Source organism: Rana temporaria, chromosome 7 (genome assembly GCF_905171775.1).
Source record: "Rana temporaria chromosome 7, aRanTem1.1, whole genome shotgun sequence".
NCBI lineage: Eukaryota > Metazoa > Chordata > Amphibia > Anura > Ranidae > Rana > Rana temporaria.
The window spans coordinates 62,096,016-62,113,317 of NC_053495.1; the positions used below are offsets into that span (position 1 = coordinate 62,096,016).

Genomic DNA, 17,302 nt, shown 5'->3' on the forward strand with positions numbered 1-17,302 from the left:
TCAGGATGAACGTGTGGAGCTTGAGGGGGAACAGTGAGCGCCGCTATGAAGGACGGGAACTCACAGTGTTGTCATTACAGAGCCTTATACGTGTTACCTGACAGCAGCTGGTCACACGAACTCACCACAGCGGACGGGAGGGCAATGGCCAATCACAAGCCGCCTTAACCTGCCCCCTGTCAGAAAAGTGAGTTTTGATTGGTTGCTAGCGGTTAGTGCTTCGTTCAGCCATCAGAAGCCAATCACAGTTCACTTCACTTTACTGGACTTTAGCAAAAAGGAATTTTAATTGGTTGCCAGGGGTAACTGCCCTGATGTTGGTTGCTAGGGGTAACTGCCCTGATGTTAGTTTCCAGGAGAACCTGCCATGATGTTGGTTGCTAAGGGGACACCAGAGGAGGGGGGGGACCCCCAGTGACACCAGCAGAGTGGAGGGGGGGACCCCCAGTGACACCAGCAGAGTGGAGGAGGGGACCCCCAGTGACACCGGAGAGGAGGGGGGGACCCCTGTGACACTGGAGTGGAGAGGAGGGGGCAACGGTGATACTAGAGTAATGATAGTGATTAGGGGGCAAGCGGACATCTTGTTACACCCAACAGAGTTTTAGATTCAGTTATTTTCAACACAAAATGTAGCTTATGTACCTTACATGTTTGCTAATGTGTTTGCTAATGTGACAGAACACCTCTGATTTTCAAACATGTAAGGTTTGCTGCGGCTTTTAAAATTTAACATGTGTAAACAGTCTGTCAGATTTACATATACTGTATTTAAGCACATAAGCTACATTTTGTGTTGAAAATAACTGAATCTAAAACTCCGTTGGGTGTAACAAGATTAGTCTTTTTTTTTTTTTTTTTGCTGATCCGATCCGTGAGTTTTTTGATCCGTTGCACCCCTATTGTTGATCACTTAAAAAATTTGTTTCGGCATGCTTGATGCAAGCGTTTCCATGAGTTCCATGAGTGGGAACATTTCTCCAAGTGGTGAAGACAGCCGCACGAAGGCCATCTACTGTCTGGAACTGTTGTCCATTTTTGTAAACTTCCCTTGCCATCCATCCCCAAAGGTTCTCAATTGGATTTAGATCAGGGGAACACGCAGGATGGGCCAAAAGAGTGATGTTATTCTCCTGGAAGAAGTCCCTTGTCCTGCGGGCATTGTGTACTGTAGCATTGTCCTACCACACAGACGAGGGCCTTCAGTCATGAGGAATGCTCTCTGCAACATCTGGACATAGCCAGCAGCCGTTTGACGCCCCTGCACTTCCTGAAGCTCCATTGTTCCACTAAAGGAAAAAGCACCCCAGACCATTATAGCGCCCCCTCCACTGTGGCGCGTAGAAAACATCTATGGTGGGATCTGCTTGTCATGCCAGTAACGTTGGAAACCATCAGGACCATCAAGGTTACATTTTTTCTCATCGGAGAATAAAACTGTCTTCCACCTTTGAATGTCCCATGTTTGGTGCTCTCTTGCAAAGTCCAAAACAAGCAGTTCTGTGGCGTTCAAGGAGACAAGGTTTTTGAAGACATTTTTTGTTTTTGAAGCCCTTCAGTCTCAGATGCCGTCTGATGGTTATGGGGCTGCAGTCAGCACCAGTAAGGGCCTTAATTTGGGTCGAGGATCGTCCAGTGTCTTGATGAGAGACCCTGCTTATGCAGTTCAGCAACCCGACCACGTTCAAAAAGGGAGAGTTTTTTTGCCTTTGCCATCACAACGTGCGACTACCTGACAGAAAATGACAATGAATCCACAGATTTGGCCTTTTAAAGGCATGTGGTCCTAAACTTTTGATCGGCTGAAAAACAGCCTGTTTCAGTTTAATCGTTATTTTCAATTAATTGAATGCTCAAAAAATGTTTTGTCTCATTCTCATTTCTTCTTGTTGCATTTTGAAGCTCTACTTGGAACCTTGTTAAGATCCAACAATGTAAAATATGATTTTGCCATTTTTCAAGCGGTCTTAAACTTTTGATCAGGACTATGTATATGTGTGTGTGTGTGTGTATATGTGTGTGTGTGTGTGTGTGTGTGTGTGTGTATATATATATATATATATATATATATATATAGAGAGAGAGAGATAGATAAAAAAGCATTCCACTCAAAACTATTTTTAAACAGCATTTGATTTAAAAAACTTGTTTTCAGTGGTCATCTTTTGCTGTTTTCAGAGTACAGTTTAGTAACGTAAAAATGTTTAAAAGGCAGCTGTAGTATGCAGGGGAAATCTTAAGCCATTGTAGGTTATGTTCCCACTAAGTTTAGACCTACTGCCATATTGTAGAAACTTTGTAATTCTTTATTTTTTACTTTTGATTTATTTGTCTAACTTTAAAAAAAAAATTTTTTTTTTTTTTCCTTTCCTGATGTGTTTTTTTTTCAAACGCGTCAATTTTTCTGATCAATGAACAGATGTGGAAGATATCAAGTTCGTCATTAACTATGATTACCCAAATAGCTCAGAAGATTATGTGCACCGAATTGGACGTACAGCTCGTAGTACAAATAAGGGTACAGCTTACACCTTTTTCACCCCTGGAAACTTAAAGCAAGCTCGTGAGTTGGTCAAAGTTTTACAGGAAGCTAATCAAACTATAAATCCTAAGCTTATGCAACTGGTGGATCATGGTCGTGGAGGTGGAGGAGGTAAGTAAAGAAGTGTGGATATTGACATCTGTCTCAAACTAGTAATACTGTGACTAGGTATAGACATTCATTGTTGCACTATTTTTAAACGGCAGCAAATGGACTTTACAATAAACATAAAAATAAACAAAACTAGTGTAGCGCAACCAATATGAAACCCAATCAAAAAATTTAAGTCCCAATAATGTGAGTTTCTGTGCAACTCTAGGTGATAGTTTTTATATAACTAGTAATCAGTGACCACCACCTCCTAGCTGGAATTCTTGCTTGCCTCCAGATATTGACCCCTGCTACAGAGTCCCAAACGCCTGATAGTATGTCTCTCAGAATGTCACAAACAAAACGAGTGTAGTACAACCAATATGAAACACATATAAAAGTCCTAATAATGCGAAAATTCCACCATTGTGCAACTCTAGGTGATAGTTCATAGAATAAATGATTCATAATATCCAGTGACCACCACCTCTAGCTGGAATACTGACCTACTGAGCCAACTACAGAGTCCCAAATGCCTGATATTGAGTCTCTCAGAATGCCATGGGGGGGGGGGGAATCCTCCTCTTGGCATCCCTGGACCACACTGACCTCCCCCTAAGATTACGCTCAATCATGTTTGGGCATAGAATGACGACAAGGGGAACCATAGTGCTCTCTGCTTCAAATATTTATTAAAACTATACACGGGATAAAAATACTCACATATGAAAAAAACGAGAGAAAAAAATTCCTGAATGGCGGCACCTCACACTTGTATACATTACGCTCTCTGAGCTTCTCAGAGAGCCTGTTGAAGCTCATAGAAGAGTATAATGCGTACAGGTATGAGGTGCCGCTATTCAGGACTTTTTTTTTTCATATGTATTTTTTATTTTTGTAATTATATGCATGTTTTTCACATCAGGTTTCTGTGATGTAAGAAAATGAGACCAAGATAAATCATTTCAGAACTTTTTCCACTTTTTTAATATGACCTATAAACTACAAATTAATTGCACTAAATAATGTGGTTGCATAAGTATGCACACCTTATAAATGGGGATGTAGCTGTGTTCAGAATTGAGCAATCCATTGAACGTGCCTCTGATTAACCCCAAATAAAGTTCAGCTGTTCTAGTAGGTTTTTTTTCTGACATTTTCTTAGTCGCATCCTACAGCAAAAGCCATGGTTCAACTTCTCAGAGGGGTCTCATTTTAAGGTATCAGTCAGAAGGGTCCAAAAAATGTCAGTAGAGTGAAGACAGTCATCAGCTAGTGGAGAAAATAAGGCACCAACAGTGACATTACCAAGAACTGGACATCCCTCCAAAATTCTTGAGACTCGGGTGATCACAGATCCGTGTAAGGGGCCGGTCCCGGCCCCTTACCATGTGATCAGCTGTCAACCAATGACAGCTGATCACATGATGTAAACAAAGGATCAGTAATTGTTTTAAAGCCGATCACTGGCTTGTGGATATCGGTCCCGAAGAGGTAATTCTGCCTCATCTGTGCCCACAATGCCACCTATCAATGCCCACCAGTATTGCCAATCAGTGCCACCTAGTAATGCTTCCTATCCCTGCCACCTATCAATGCCCTTCAGTGCCAACTTGGTGTCACCTCTCAGTGCCGCCTTATTGATGCCCATCAGTGTAGCCTCATCAGCGTACATCAATGAAGGAGAAAAATTACCTGTTTGCAAAATTTTATAACAAAATATAAAATTTTATATATATAATTTTTTGTTATCGGCCTTTTAAAACATTTTTTAACAAAAAATAAAACCGCAGAGGTGATCAAATACCACCAAAAGAAAGCTCTATTTGTGGGGAAAAAATTATAAAAATCATTTGGGTACAGTGTTGTATGACCCCGCAATTGTCATTTAAAGTGCGACAGCGCTAAAAATTGGTCTGGGCAGTAAAGTTAGCCCAATTTTTTTTTGTTTAGCCACTTGCCGCCCGCCAATGACAGATTGACGGCGGCAAAGTGGTTGTAGAATCCTGACTGGACGTCATATGACGTCCTCAGGATTCTGAGCCGCTGCGTGCCCCCGGGGGCGCGCATCGCTACGATCGTTGTTGCAGGGTGTCAGTCTGACACCCCGCAACACCGATCTAGGTAAAGTGTCTCTCACGGAGACACTTTACCACGTGATCAGCCGTGTCCAATCACGGCTGATCACGATGTAAACAGCAAAAGCCGGTAATCGGCTTTTCCTCACTCGCGTTAGACCACCAGGGATGACACATAATGGATGCCAATCAGTGCCACAATGGATGCCAATCAGTGCCCACAATGGGCATCACTGATTGGCAGGCATTGTTTGGCACTGATTGGCATCCATTAGTACAACACAGTGCCCATCTATGCCCATCCATGCCGCCTATCAGTGCCCATCCATGCCGCCTATCAGTGCCCATCCATGCCACCTATCAGTGCCCATACGTGTCGCCTATCCCTGCCCATCCATGTCACCTATCCGTGCCGCCCATCCGTGCCCATCATCAATGCCACCACATCAGTGCCACCTCATCGGTGCCAGTCAGTGCAGTACCATCAGTGCCCATTAGTGAAGGAGAAAACGTACTTATTTACAATGTTTTATAACGGAAGCAAAAAAAGTTTTTTCTCTTCCATTCATAGACAGACACAGCCTTCTTTGACATTAGGGTTATGCTTCTTCCTACCAGGAGAGTTAAGGCAGAATTTAACAGCACTTAAAGTGTTAAAACCTTTCCTTTGTGCCGCTCCTCCCAGGGGGCGTGGCTCCCCCAGGCATAACCCACACCCTGCTCTAGGAGCCTCAGTCTTTTTCTGCCTAACGACAGGAGAGGAGTCAGGCGCTTCTTTTTTTCTTGCGATTTTTCTCGCTTTTATTATTTTGTTCCTGCATTTTTGAATCCTGTGATTCTTCTATCAACAGCCGACTGGGTGACAGGCTGGGTCTTGACTCTTGTAGTCCCCCCATGTTCGGCCATCGAGCGTGTGCCGGCCCTTAGCTCAGCTTTGGGAAGTCCACGACAGGCCCCGTTGCTCCAGGGGCGGCCGGGGAACTTCGGTTCTAGGGCACACATATGACCGGTCTCTATGGCTTTGTCACAGTGTGTCTGGCCGACAGCCATGCCGTTTACGGACGTTGGTTCTGTCTGGGAAGTAGTGGCCCCCTACTCAGGTAAGTGGTCTGGCTGGTGTTTTCCCTGGGGAGGTCGACTGAGGATCCGCCCTGCTTTCCTCTCTCCCCTTCCTCTCCCTCCTTCCCCTGACTGGGTAGTGGCTGTGAAGGGGGGCCTCCTGGGTTTTCTTTATTACCACCGGGGCCCGTGTGTTGTTGGGGGACTGTGTTGTTACTCTGGGGGGTGCTGCTGTGTTCTATGAGGTGATTTTTACCTCAGACAGCGGCCATCTTGGAAATCTCCTTGGTAACGCTGTGATTCTTCCCTGAGGTGACAGACACAGCACAGCCTCTGGTCTCTTGTAACAGTTTTAGTGCTGTAACAGTTTTAGTGCTGTGAAATGCTGTGATTCTTCCCTGAGGTGACAGACACATCACAGCCAGCACATCAGAGCACACCTCAGGTTTTTTAGCTCTCTCTGCAGCTGGGTGGGGTGATGAATACCAGGGGCCCCTATGCTCTGCAATAGCAGCAAGGAGGTGAGCAGTGGTTTTTTTTTATCCTGCCTTGCAGGGTGGGTGACTCAGCGCTGACACTATGGAACCTGAGCCAGGTCTCCCTCTCCAGCTATGCCTGAGTTAACCCTTAACGCCCCTTCCCCTGCAACATCTGTTATGTTGGCTGTCCTGGTTTTCTTGCCAGGTTTGAAGCAGCTAGTGCCCGGATGGGGGGTAAAAAACGCCCCCTCCCTGAGCCTGCTTCTGGGGATGTCTCTGACACAGAATCGCTGTTTTTTCTGGTTCTGTTATGTCAGAGGCTGCGGGCTTAACCCTTATGGATAGTGAGGATGACTCTGCTGCAGTCAGTTGCTGGCAAGAATTTGTTGGAGCTCTTGTTTCTGCGGTGCGTGAGACTCTAAAAATTGAGGATGTGGCTGAGACACCTCCGTGTCAGTACCTTTTGGGGTTCAGCAGACCGGCACGCACCGCTGAAGTGTTTCCTTGTGTTCCTTATTTGGACAATATGTTATACAAGGAATGGGATGCACCGCAAAAAGTTTGTCAAAAAACTTTGCAACTCGTTACCCCCTTGAGGGGGGCTTTTTAAAAAAAAAAAAAAAGTAGGTCTCTCCTCCGCCAGTGGACCCCCCTGTGTCCAGACTGCGCAAGGCCACCACGTTGCCTGTGGAAGGGGCTCCTGCATTTCAGGATCCCGCTGATAGGAGAGTGGAGGCCGTGGCCCGCTCCCTATTCACGGTGGTGGGTTCGGCGGTGAGGCCGGCTCTGGCCGGGGCCCTAATCAGGCCCCGACTAAAAGGGCGAAGCTCCTGCTGCAGGAGCTGGAAGAAGGGGACGCTTCCGAATCCTCTAGGGACCTGGCTGAACAATTGGTTCAGGGTCAGAATTTTCTCTGCGAGGCGGCCATGGATACGATCTGGGGCTTCCGTCTATGCAGTGGTTCTGCGCCGCCTTGTGTGGCTGAAGAGCTGGTCTGCGGACTAGTCCTCTAAGGAGGCCTTGGTGATGGCCTTTAAGGGTGAACGGTCCTTTTGGGACTTCCCTGAATGGCATCATTGAGGATGCCACGGGTGGTAAGCGCATGCTGTTCCCACAGTCTGGGAAGGGCTAGGGACCTCGCCCTGTGCAAGGACCCTCCTTGCCTACCTCCGAGCGTTTTTTTTTCGCCCGCCCTGTGCGGTGGGGGTAGGTCTACATGGTGCTTGAATCCCACTGCGGGGTAGCAGCGCACCTGATACCGCATGCCTAACAAGTCTGCGGACATACCTGCTTCCGCCTGAAGGTCTGCTCCCGCCCGTGTCTCGGGTGGGAGACTGGCTTCGCATTGCGAAGTGTTTTCCTTGGGGTACAAGATTGAGTTTCTCTCTTGTCTGCCAAACAGGTTTTTTCCCTCCGGCCTCTGGCCTCCTCCGGTTCGCCAGTTGGCTCTGTCAGGGGCTGTCCAGGATCTTCTGGTCAGGGGAGTGATTGTGCCAGTTCCCTCGTTGGAACGGTCTCTGGGTTTTTACTCCATTCTGTTTGTGTCCCCACGGAGGATGGGGCCCGGTCAATCCTGGGCCACAAGTCCCTCGTTTGTTTTGTCAAGGTGCAAACTTTTAGGTGGTGTCGATTTGCTTGGTAATAGCGGCACTCCATCAGGGGGATTTTCTGGCATCCTTGGATGTCATGAACGTGTACCTGCAAGTTCGCATATCCTCAAACCACCGGAGATTCTGTGCTTTGCGGTCGGGGGGGAACATTTTCAATTGGTGTCCTTCCCATTCGGCGGGTTTTCGCCAAGGTGCTCGTCCCGATATTGGCCCGGCTGTGACAGCGGGGGTTTGTTATCATGGGATGTCTGGACGACATTCTCCTACGAGCTTCTTCAAGCTCTGCATTGGTGGAGCCGTGTCTATCACGTGTCAGGCTCTCCGAGTGTTCGGCTGGTTTCTGGATTGTCCTGAAATCAGGGTTGATTCCGTCTCAGGGACTGGAATACCTGGGACTAGTCCTGGATTCCGCCGGGGCGGGAGTGTTTTTCTCCTAACGGAAAAACTTCAGACTCTGCTATCTGCTGTGCAGCAGTTGCCGACCCAGAAGCGGTCATCTCTGTGATTCTGCAGGAAGGTTCTGGGTCCGTTGGTGGCCTCTTTCGAGGCGGTTCCGTATGTCCAATTCCACACCAGGGTACTACGGTGGGAATTGCTGTCACGTTGGGACAAGCTTCCGTCATCTCTGGATTACCAGATTTAATTGAGTCATCTGCTCATGTCTCCCCTGGTGTGGTGGCTGGCGTTTCCGGTGCTTCGGGCCGGAAAGTCGTTTTTCTGCAGGCCACTGGACAGTGGTCACGACAGATGCCAGCCTCTCCGGTTGGGGAGGGGGCACCCAGTCAGCCCAGGTGGAGTCCTGCCTACTGATCAACGTTCTGGAGCTCCGAGCAATCAAGCTTTGCCTTGCCAGGTGGTCCCTGGATCTACAGGGCCAACAGGTCGGGATCCTGTCCGATGACGCCACGGCCGTGGCGTAGGTTGATCATCAGGGAGGCACAGGAGTTCTGTTGCAGCGACGGGGGTCGCGCACATCCTTTCGGTGGGCCGAGGGGGCCGTTCCGGCTCTATCGGCTGGGTACATTCCGGGAGTACGGAATGGGCTAGCCGACCTCCTAAGTCGCACTACACTGGGCCAAGGAGAGTGGTCTCTCCACCCGCAGGTGTTTCGGGTCTGTGCCAAAAAGTGGGGCACTCTGAAAGTGGACCTTCTAGCGTCCCGTCTCTATAGGTAGGTGCCACGGTTCGTGGCCAGGTTTAAGGACCCGTGGGCGGACGCGTCAGGCGCATTGGTGGCTCCTTGGGGTCAATATCGTCTACTTTACACCTTCCCTCCTCGGAAGCTTCTTCCTCGCCTGCTGCGCAGAGTGGAAGCTGTAGGGATTCTATCAATCCTGATTGCCCCAGATTGGCCGCGTCGCTCCTGGTACGCGGACCTGGTGCGTCTGGTGGCAGACGCCCCCTAGCGTCTTCCCCTGGGAGTTGATCTTCTGTTACAGGGTCCGATCTTCCACCCTGTTTCACAGCCAACGGCTTTAGCGGCGTGGCTGTTGAGAGCCAGGGGCTGAAGGACCGAGGCCTATTGGGCTCGGTGGTCTCTACCGTGCTGCCTGCACGGAAGTCTACCTCACGTTGGATTTACCATCATACATGGAAGGCCTACATCTCTGCGTGTGAGGAGATGAAATGGCACCCTCGTACATACGTGGTGTACAGGGTTCTGCTGTCTTTACAGCAGGGAGTGGTTCGGGCTCTCGCCTTAAGTACAGTTAGGAGCCAGATTTCTGCTCTGGCTGTTTTTTACTTGCAGCGACCCTTGGCGTAGCACTCCTGGGTGCGTACATTGGGTCAGGGGGGTCTGGCAGGTGGCCCCTCCGGTGCGCCCTCCATTACCCCCATGGGACTTGAATTTAGTCCTTTCGGTGCTTCGGGATGCTCCCTTTGAGGACATTCGGGAGGTTTTTTGTTTGTCACAAATGGTGATTTTATTTCTGGTAGCGATTACCTCGATCAGACGGGTGTCTGTCTGATCTGGCGGCCTTGTCTTGCAAGGCTCCCTACTTGGTCATCCGTAAGGATGAGGTGGTGCTGCGGCCGCAGACGTTTTTCTCCCTAAGGTCGTTTCGGCTTTTCACATTGATGGGGACATTGTTCTTCCATCCTTATGTCCTCGGCCGAAATGCCAAGAGGAGGCCACTTTACATCCTCTGGATGTGGTTCGGGCCCTACGAGGGTACTTATATGTTACGGTTCCGTTCCGGAAGTCGGACTCACTGTTCGTGTCGGTGGCTGGCCCTACAAGAGGGCCTGGCAGTCTCGTCGGCCACCGTTCCTAGGTGGTTCCGATGGATGGTGCTTCAGGCCTATGCCCTAAAGGGGCGTGCGCCCCCCTTTCGGGTTATGGCGCATTCGACCAGGGCGATCGGGGCCTCTTGGGCTTTCCGGCATCATGCCTCTGTGTTACAGCGGTGTTAGGATGCATCCTGGTCGTCAATCCACGCTTTTTCAAAGTCTTACAAGGTGGATGTGGGTGCATCTTTTGATGCCTCCTTCAGCCGCAGGTGTTATGGGCGGCAGTTTATGATTGGAGTTTCTCCGTTGAGCAACTCTGGTTTTTGTTTGGGGTGTAACCTGGTTTGCTGTGGTGTTTTCCCACCCCTCTAATTTTTTTGACACTGCTTGGGGACGTCCCTAATGTCAAAGAAGGCTGTGTCCGTCTATGAACGGAAGAGAAAATAGGATTTTTGTACTCACCGTAAAATCCATTTCTCTGAGTTCATAGACGGACACAGCACCCACCCCTCCTTGGTTTGTACTGCTTGTTACGGACTGAGGCTCCTAGAGCAGGGTGTGGGTTATGCCTGGGGGAGCCACGCCCCCTGGGAGGAGCGGCACGAAGAAAAAAAGGTTTTAACACTTTAAGTGCTGTTAAATTCTGCCTAAACTCTCCTGGTAGGAAGAAGCATAACCCTAATGTCAAAGAAGGCTGTGTCCGTCTATGAACTCAGAGAAATGGATTTTACGGTGAGTACAAAAATCCTATTTTTTTCTTCTTAATTTTCGGTTATTTTTTTTGCAGAAAATAAAAATTTCCAGAGATGATCAAATACCACCAAAAGAAAGCTCTATTTGTGGGTACAAAATTATAAAAACAGTGGGTACAGTGTAGCATGACCGCGCAATTGTAATTTAAAGTGCAACAGCACTGAAAGCTAAAAATTGGTCTGGGCGGGAAGGTGTATAAGTGTCCTGTCTGGAAGTGGTTAATGTGAATGATGTTACTCCGTGAGAATCATGAGAATCGTGATCTTTCTTCTAAGCAAAAAAAATCGCGATTCTCATTTTAGCCAGAATCGTGCAGCTTTAGTTCCAAATACTAATCAATATTGGCACAAAACCTTCAGGCTTCTGCTAGAAAGCTGAACATAAGGAGGGAACTTCTTCTTTCAGCATGACAATAACCCAAAGCATACATCCAAATCAACAAAAGTATGGCTTCACCAGAAGAAGATTAAAGTTTTGGAATGGCTCGGCCAGAGCTCAGAACCTGAGTACGATTGAAAATCTGTGGGGTGATATAAAGAGGGCTGTGCACAGGAGATGCCCTCACAATCTGTCAGATTTTTTTTTTTTGCAAATAAGAGTGGGCAAATCTTGCCAAAACAAGATGTGCCATGCTGATGGACTCCTACCCAAAAAGACTGAGTGCTGTAATAAAATCAAAGGTGCTTCAACGAAGTATTAGTTTAAGGGTGTGCACACTTATGCAACCATATTTTAGTTTTACTTCCCTCCACCTAAAAGATTTCAGTTTGTTGTTTAACTGAGTTTATAGGTCACATTAAAGGTAGAAAAAGTTCTGATCAGATTTATCTTTGTCTCGTGTCTGAAATGTCAACAGGGGTGTGTTGACGTTTTATATCCACTGTATGTTGAGTATTTTTATCCCTGTGTATAGTTTTAATAAATATTTTAAGCGGACAGCACTATGGTTTCCCCTTATCATTCTATGGACACACATGATTGATCAAGATCCTAGGAGGTCAGCGTGGTCCAAGGATGCCAAGAGGAGGATCCCCCCCCCCCCCATGGCATTCTTAGAGACCCAATATCAGGCATTTGGGACTCTGTAGTGGGGTCAGTAGGTCAGTATTTCAGTTAGAGGTGGTGGTCACTGGATATTATGAATCATTTATTCTATGAACTATCACCTAGAGTTGCACAATGGTGAAATTTTCGCATTATTAGGACTTTAATTTTTGATTTGTGTTTCATATTGGTTGTGCTAGTTTTGTTTGTATTTGAGAGTCACATGTGGATACACTCTGAGAGGTGTTGGCAACAATCACGATAAGCCTAGCTTCAATGCTGCCCTGATTATATTGTGTTTCACAATTTGCAATTAAACCTACTGGCCTTTTGTAGCTGACTATATGGGAAAATTCATACTTCTATATCACAGTAGAGGCAGGGAAGTCATTCAGGTTAAAGTGATAGTAAATGTTCTTGTAAAAATAAAATAAACCTGTCCTATTTACCTGCTCTGTGCAATGGTATTGCAGAGAGCAGCCCCGATCCTCCTTTTGCTGAGTCCCCCCACCGGCCCTCCTGGCTCCTGCCACCACGGAGCTGCTTGCTCTGGGGGCACTTGGGCATGCTCGCCCCTGAGCCAGCCCTGTGTGTCCACTTGGCACTCATTGGTGGGGAGGAAGCAGCAAAGGGGGACTCGGAGGATCGTGGGGTGCTTTGTAAAAAATCATTGCACACATCTAGAAAGTATATCATATAATTGCCTATACTTTAAAATCACTTTGATTTCAGTGTTCAATTTCTAAAGTTACACCGACTGAAATAAAATAAAAAATTTTTGTTTTTTGTATGCTCCATAAAATCCTATTCTTGGAGTTTGTCAAATCAAAAAAAATATAGATATCCTGTTACCTTAAAGCAGATTAAACAGCACAGTGTTTGTGCTGTGTAATGTTCCCCCCCTAAACTGTATTAAAAAAAAAAACTCCCTTAATCTGCCATTTCCTGTATGCCCTCTTTAAACTGACCACAATAAGCAGGGCTACTCAGCCCTGATCACCGTGGTCAAAGTGCGTCCCTCCATCATACGCTTCTCTGCTCTCCCTCTCAAACCCCCCGCCCCCTCCTTCCTGCTTGTCAGCTAGTGTCTGTCCTTGTCTCCTGCTATTAGCAAAATAAGAAATTGTAAATGCTCACTGCCAGCCGCTTTATTATATCCTACCATAGCACACTGCATTAATTTTTCATAAAAATTAGTGTTGTAAATAACGATTCATCGCTGTCTTCAAGCTGGTCACGTGACTCTCAGCTGGTTTCCGGGGTTACTGCAGGAGAGGCTGAGCGTCCATGTGATCTCCCTTGCTGGCGTCAGATGGAGATCACGGCCCCTCCTGCAGTATCCATCAGGGCTGTACAGCGGCCATCGTATGACCGGCCTGAAGACGGCTCAAAATTAGGTATTTACAGCGCTCATTTTTACTAAATACTAATGAAGTGTGCTCTGCCAGGCTCTAATAGAGGGTCTAGCAGAGTTTGTCTTGTATGGGTAAAAGAATCCCTTTAACCACTTCAGCCCCGGAAGAATTGGCTGCTCAATGACCAGGCCATTTTTTTGCGATACGACACTGCGTGCTTTAACTGATTATTGTCGTGCGATGCTGTACCCAAATAAAATTTACGTTTTTTTTTTTTTCTACAAACAGAGCTTTCTTTTTGATGGTATTTGATCACCTCTGCATTTTTTATTTTTTGCGCTATCAACAGAAAAAGAGCTACAATTTTGAAAAAAAAAAACAATATTTTGTACTTTTTGCTGTAATAAACAGCCCCAATTTTTTTTAAAACTAAAACCATTTTTTTCCCCTCAGTTTTGTATTCTTCTACATATTTTTGGTAATAAAAATTGCAAAAAGCGCATATTGATTTGCGCAAAAGTTATAGCGTCTACAAAATAATGGATAGATTTATTTTTATTATTTTTTTTTTTTTTTTTACTAATGGCAGCGATCTGCGATTTTTTTTTTTTTTTTTTATTATTTTTTTTTTTGTCAGAACTGTAACATTATAGCGGACATATCGGACACTTTTGACACATTTTTGGGACCATTGGCCTTTTATACAGCGATTAGTGCTATAAAAATGCACTGATTACTGTGTAAATGTCACTGGCAGGGAAGTGGTTAACTGTGTTTCCTAATGTGTGTTCTAACTGTGGGGGGAGGGGACTCGCTATAGGAGATGACAGATCGTGTTTCCCAGCTTGTAGGAACTCACAATCTGCATCTCCTCTCAGAACGGGGATGTGTGTTAATACACACGTGCACGCGATCGCTCGTGGCCTGCGGTCATCGCGACCAGTGGTCACGAGCATCGGCACCCCTGCTGTGCAGCGGGCACCCTTAAAGGGACTGACATACAGCTACGATGGTCCACGGGAGCGAGCCGACCTGCCGCAATATGATGGTGGCTGGTCGGCAAGCGGTTAAGGAACACGGGGGGGATTCTTAGAATGACAAGTTATACTGTCCCTACTGGAAAAATGGAGACTTGCAACAACAAAAATGGTTAGCCAGCACCAGAATAACCCCACCCACTTTCAGTATGCCTCCGTTTTGTAGCAAAGTGGTGCCTAGAGCATAAACCCTTAGAGTAGCTGGCAAGAAAGAATAAATAAATAAATCGGCTGAGTACAAAAATCCTATTTACTATATACAGAATTTTTCAACCTGTCCAAAAGTACTGCAGAAGGGGTGGGCAGCATAGAAGCAAAGGCTAACCTGCCCTAGAAAAAAGACTTGGTATTGCCTGCAGCTCATGATCACACAAGATCCACGTGAAGGACCCAACAACTGAAGCTGGCTTAGGACGAGGGCTGAAAATCAGCCTGTAGAACAGACTAGGTGGTAGCCATGCAAGTTTGGAAAGGATGCTATATGTTGAAAAAGAACCAAAAGCATTTGCAGATCTTGTGACGTATGCCTTGACAGAAAAGGTTGTAACCTTATCGTAAATGCCATACATTTTCGCCCAAAATAATGGGATAAAAAGTTGTCTCTTCTTTTTTCTGTCAGTAAATTTTGTAAATAAGTAATTATTTTTTCTCCTTCATTGATGTGCTCTGATGAGGCTGCTTTGATTAGGTGGCACTGATGAGGAGGTACTAATATGCCACACTGATAGGTGGCAGTGGTGGGCACTGGTGGATACTCGCCACATACTCTGCTAGTAGTGCTGATTCACAGCAATTCCGTATTTACATGTGACCGGCTGTGATTGGACACCAGCCGATCACATGCGTGGGGCACGCAATAGCAGACGTTCTGGGGGTGCCGTCATGACGTCCTCCCAGAACGAGAGCCTCACCGTCCCTCTGTCATTTGACAGTGGGCGGGCAACAAGTGGTTAAATACTACCTTGGAGCCTGTGCAAAATAAGAGGTTTCTTTAAATTTGGAGGCACCCCATTAGAGGGAAATAGGAGAGCAACTACATTTTCCACAAAGCTCTATTTTCAAATTATACACCTAGATGAGGCTGGAGTGTTTTTTTAAGACTTGCTTTTCACCATAGAGAATTGAGCTGCTGCTGATTGTTGTAATTTGGCAGACACTCTTTTTTGGTGAATTGCTTTGTATATTCCAGCTTACAATAGATAGGCATTATTATATTTTTAAAATGGGGATATATTATATATATATATATATATATATATATATATATATATATATATATATATATATATATATATATATATATATATATATATATATATATATATATATATATATAATGTGTGTGCACCTTATTTTTACTCAACTTCCTGACAGGTTATTTTTTTTTCTCCTCTTGCCATTAGGTGGCCGCTCTAGGTACCGCACTATCCCCACTGATAACAACCCAAACATGATGTACCAAGAAGAATGCGAGAGAAGAATGCGTGGCAAAGAAATGGGCAGACGTGATATGCGGAACAACAGAGATGTTGGGCTTTCTAGTAATGGGTCTGGAAGGGACCAAGGTCGACAGGGCTATGGCTATGGAGGGCAAAATACAAACTTTCAACCTACCCAGTATGGCTACGGGCAGGGCGCTTTTACGGCAGGGGCACCGGCAAGCTATGGTGCAGCAGCATACAGTCAAGCACCACAGCCGCTGATGTCCCAGCAGTTCGCCCCGCCCGCCGCCTCTTTACTGAACTACATGAATCAAGCAACTAGTTATCAGTACCCACCTCCTCCCCCACCTCCACCTCCCCCCTCTCGAAAGTGAGCCTGTAGTTGGCTTTTTTCTTTTTTTTTTTTTTTTTATCTGGTTTCAGTTTTGAATGTTTGTCAATTTTCCCTTTTTTATCTTGAGTAAGAAACTGAAGTTGAGGGAGCAGTTTGTCAGTACCTCATGTTCAGTGTGATCCAGGGTTTCAGGACCAGTTTTTTTTTTTTTTTTTTTTATTATAGCTTGCTTTGTTGGCAATTGTGGTCATCTGCACTAGAAATCTTTTGAATTATAGTGAATGGTCAGGTCTTTATACACCTGGCCTTATCCCTTCCCACTCAGTCCTGCCAAATTTGTAATGCATTCAAGGACTGTTGTATCAATATTTTAGAAGATTTTTATTTAATTTTTAACTTTTACAGGTAGGTAAAGGCTTCATTACAATGAAACCCTTTGACACTTGGTATTGTCGGTATTCATGGTTCATTAAGTACATCCCTATTTCAACAGAAGAATTGCAGAAACCTTGGCAACATTTTTAAGGAAGTAGACCCTGCCATGCAGTGGTGTCCTGACCAATATCTCAGGTGGAGAAGGGGGTGTGGGACTTAAATATTCATTTTTTTCTTTTTTTTTCTTTCTTTCATCGTTTACCCCTAAATACACAGGTAGGTCCACCCATTTTTGTGTGTTAGTTTGCTTGGCCCTTTATACCATGGCTCTCTTGGATACCCCATCCGCCCCCCTTTTTTTTTAAATGGGTGTCAAGTTCCACACAGCAATTTCTTTCTTTTTTTTGTTTTGTTTGTTTTCCTTTTTTTTTTTGGTTCAGTTTTGTTCAGCCATTTGGTTTTGTAAATAAAATGTGGTTAGTTTTGTGTGTGTTTTTTATTTTTTAAATATTATGTCAAGTATTTGGTTAGTCATTGCACACAAGGATACACAAAACAGATTTTGATACCCCTTTCACACCGAGGCAGTTTTCAGGCATTTTAGAGCTAGTAATAGCGCCTGAAAACTGCTTCCCATTCATTACAATGGGTGCTTTCACACCTGGGCGATGCACTTGCAGGATGTTTGGAAAAGTCCTGCAAGCAGCATCTTTGGGAGCGCTGTATACAGCGCTCCCAAAACGCCCCTGCCCATTGCAATGAATAGGCAGTTCTTCCAAAGTGCCTGAAAAAGCGATTCGGAAGCGCACCGCTAGCGGCCAAAAAGCACCGCTAAAATGAGTGGCGCTTTACCACTAATAGCCGGTGGTTTC

General features: G+C 45.8%; 1 protein-coding gene across 3 annotated transcripts in view; it reads left to right on the forward strand.

Moving 5' to 3' along the window:
• The window catches only part of DDX17 (DEAD-box helicase 17), a 69,264-nt gene extending 52,521 nt beyond the window's left edge, over nucleotides 1-16,743 (forward strand). For all 3 annotated transcript variants that reach the window (XM_040359481.1, XM_040359482.1, XM_040359480.1), the window contains exons 12-13: nucleotides 2,420-2,653; nucleotides 15,683-16,743. In XM_040359481.1, coding sequence (XP_040215415.1) covers nucleotides 2,420-2,653; nucleotides 15,683-16,095 — 647 coding nt within the window. In that variant the 3' untranslated portion in view covers nucleotides 16,096-16,743. The remainder of the gene's footprint in view (nucleotides 1-2,419; nucleotides 2,654-15,682) is intronic.
• The last annotated feature ends 559 nt before the right edge of the window (nucleotides 16,744-17,302 follow it).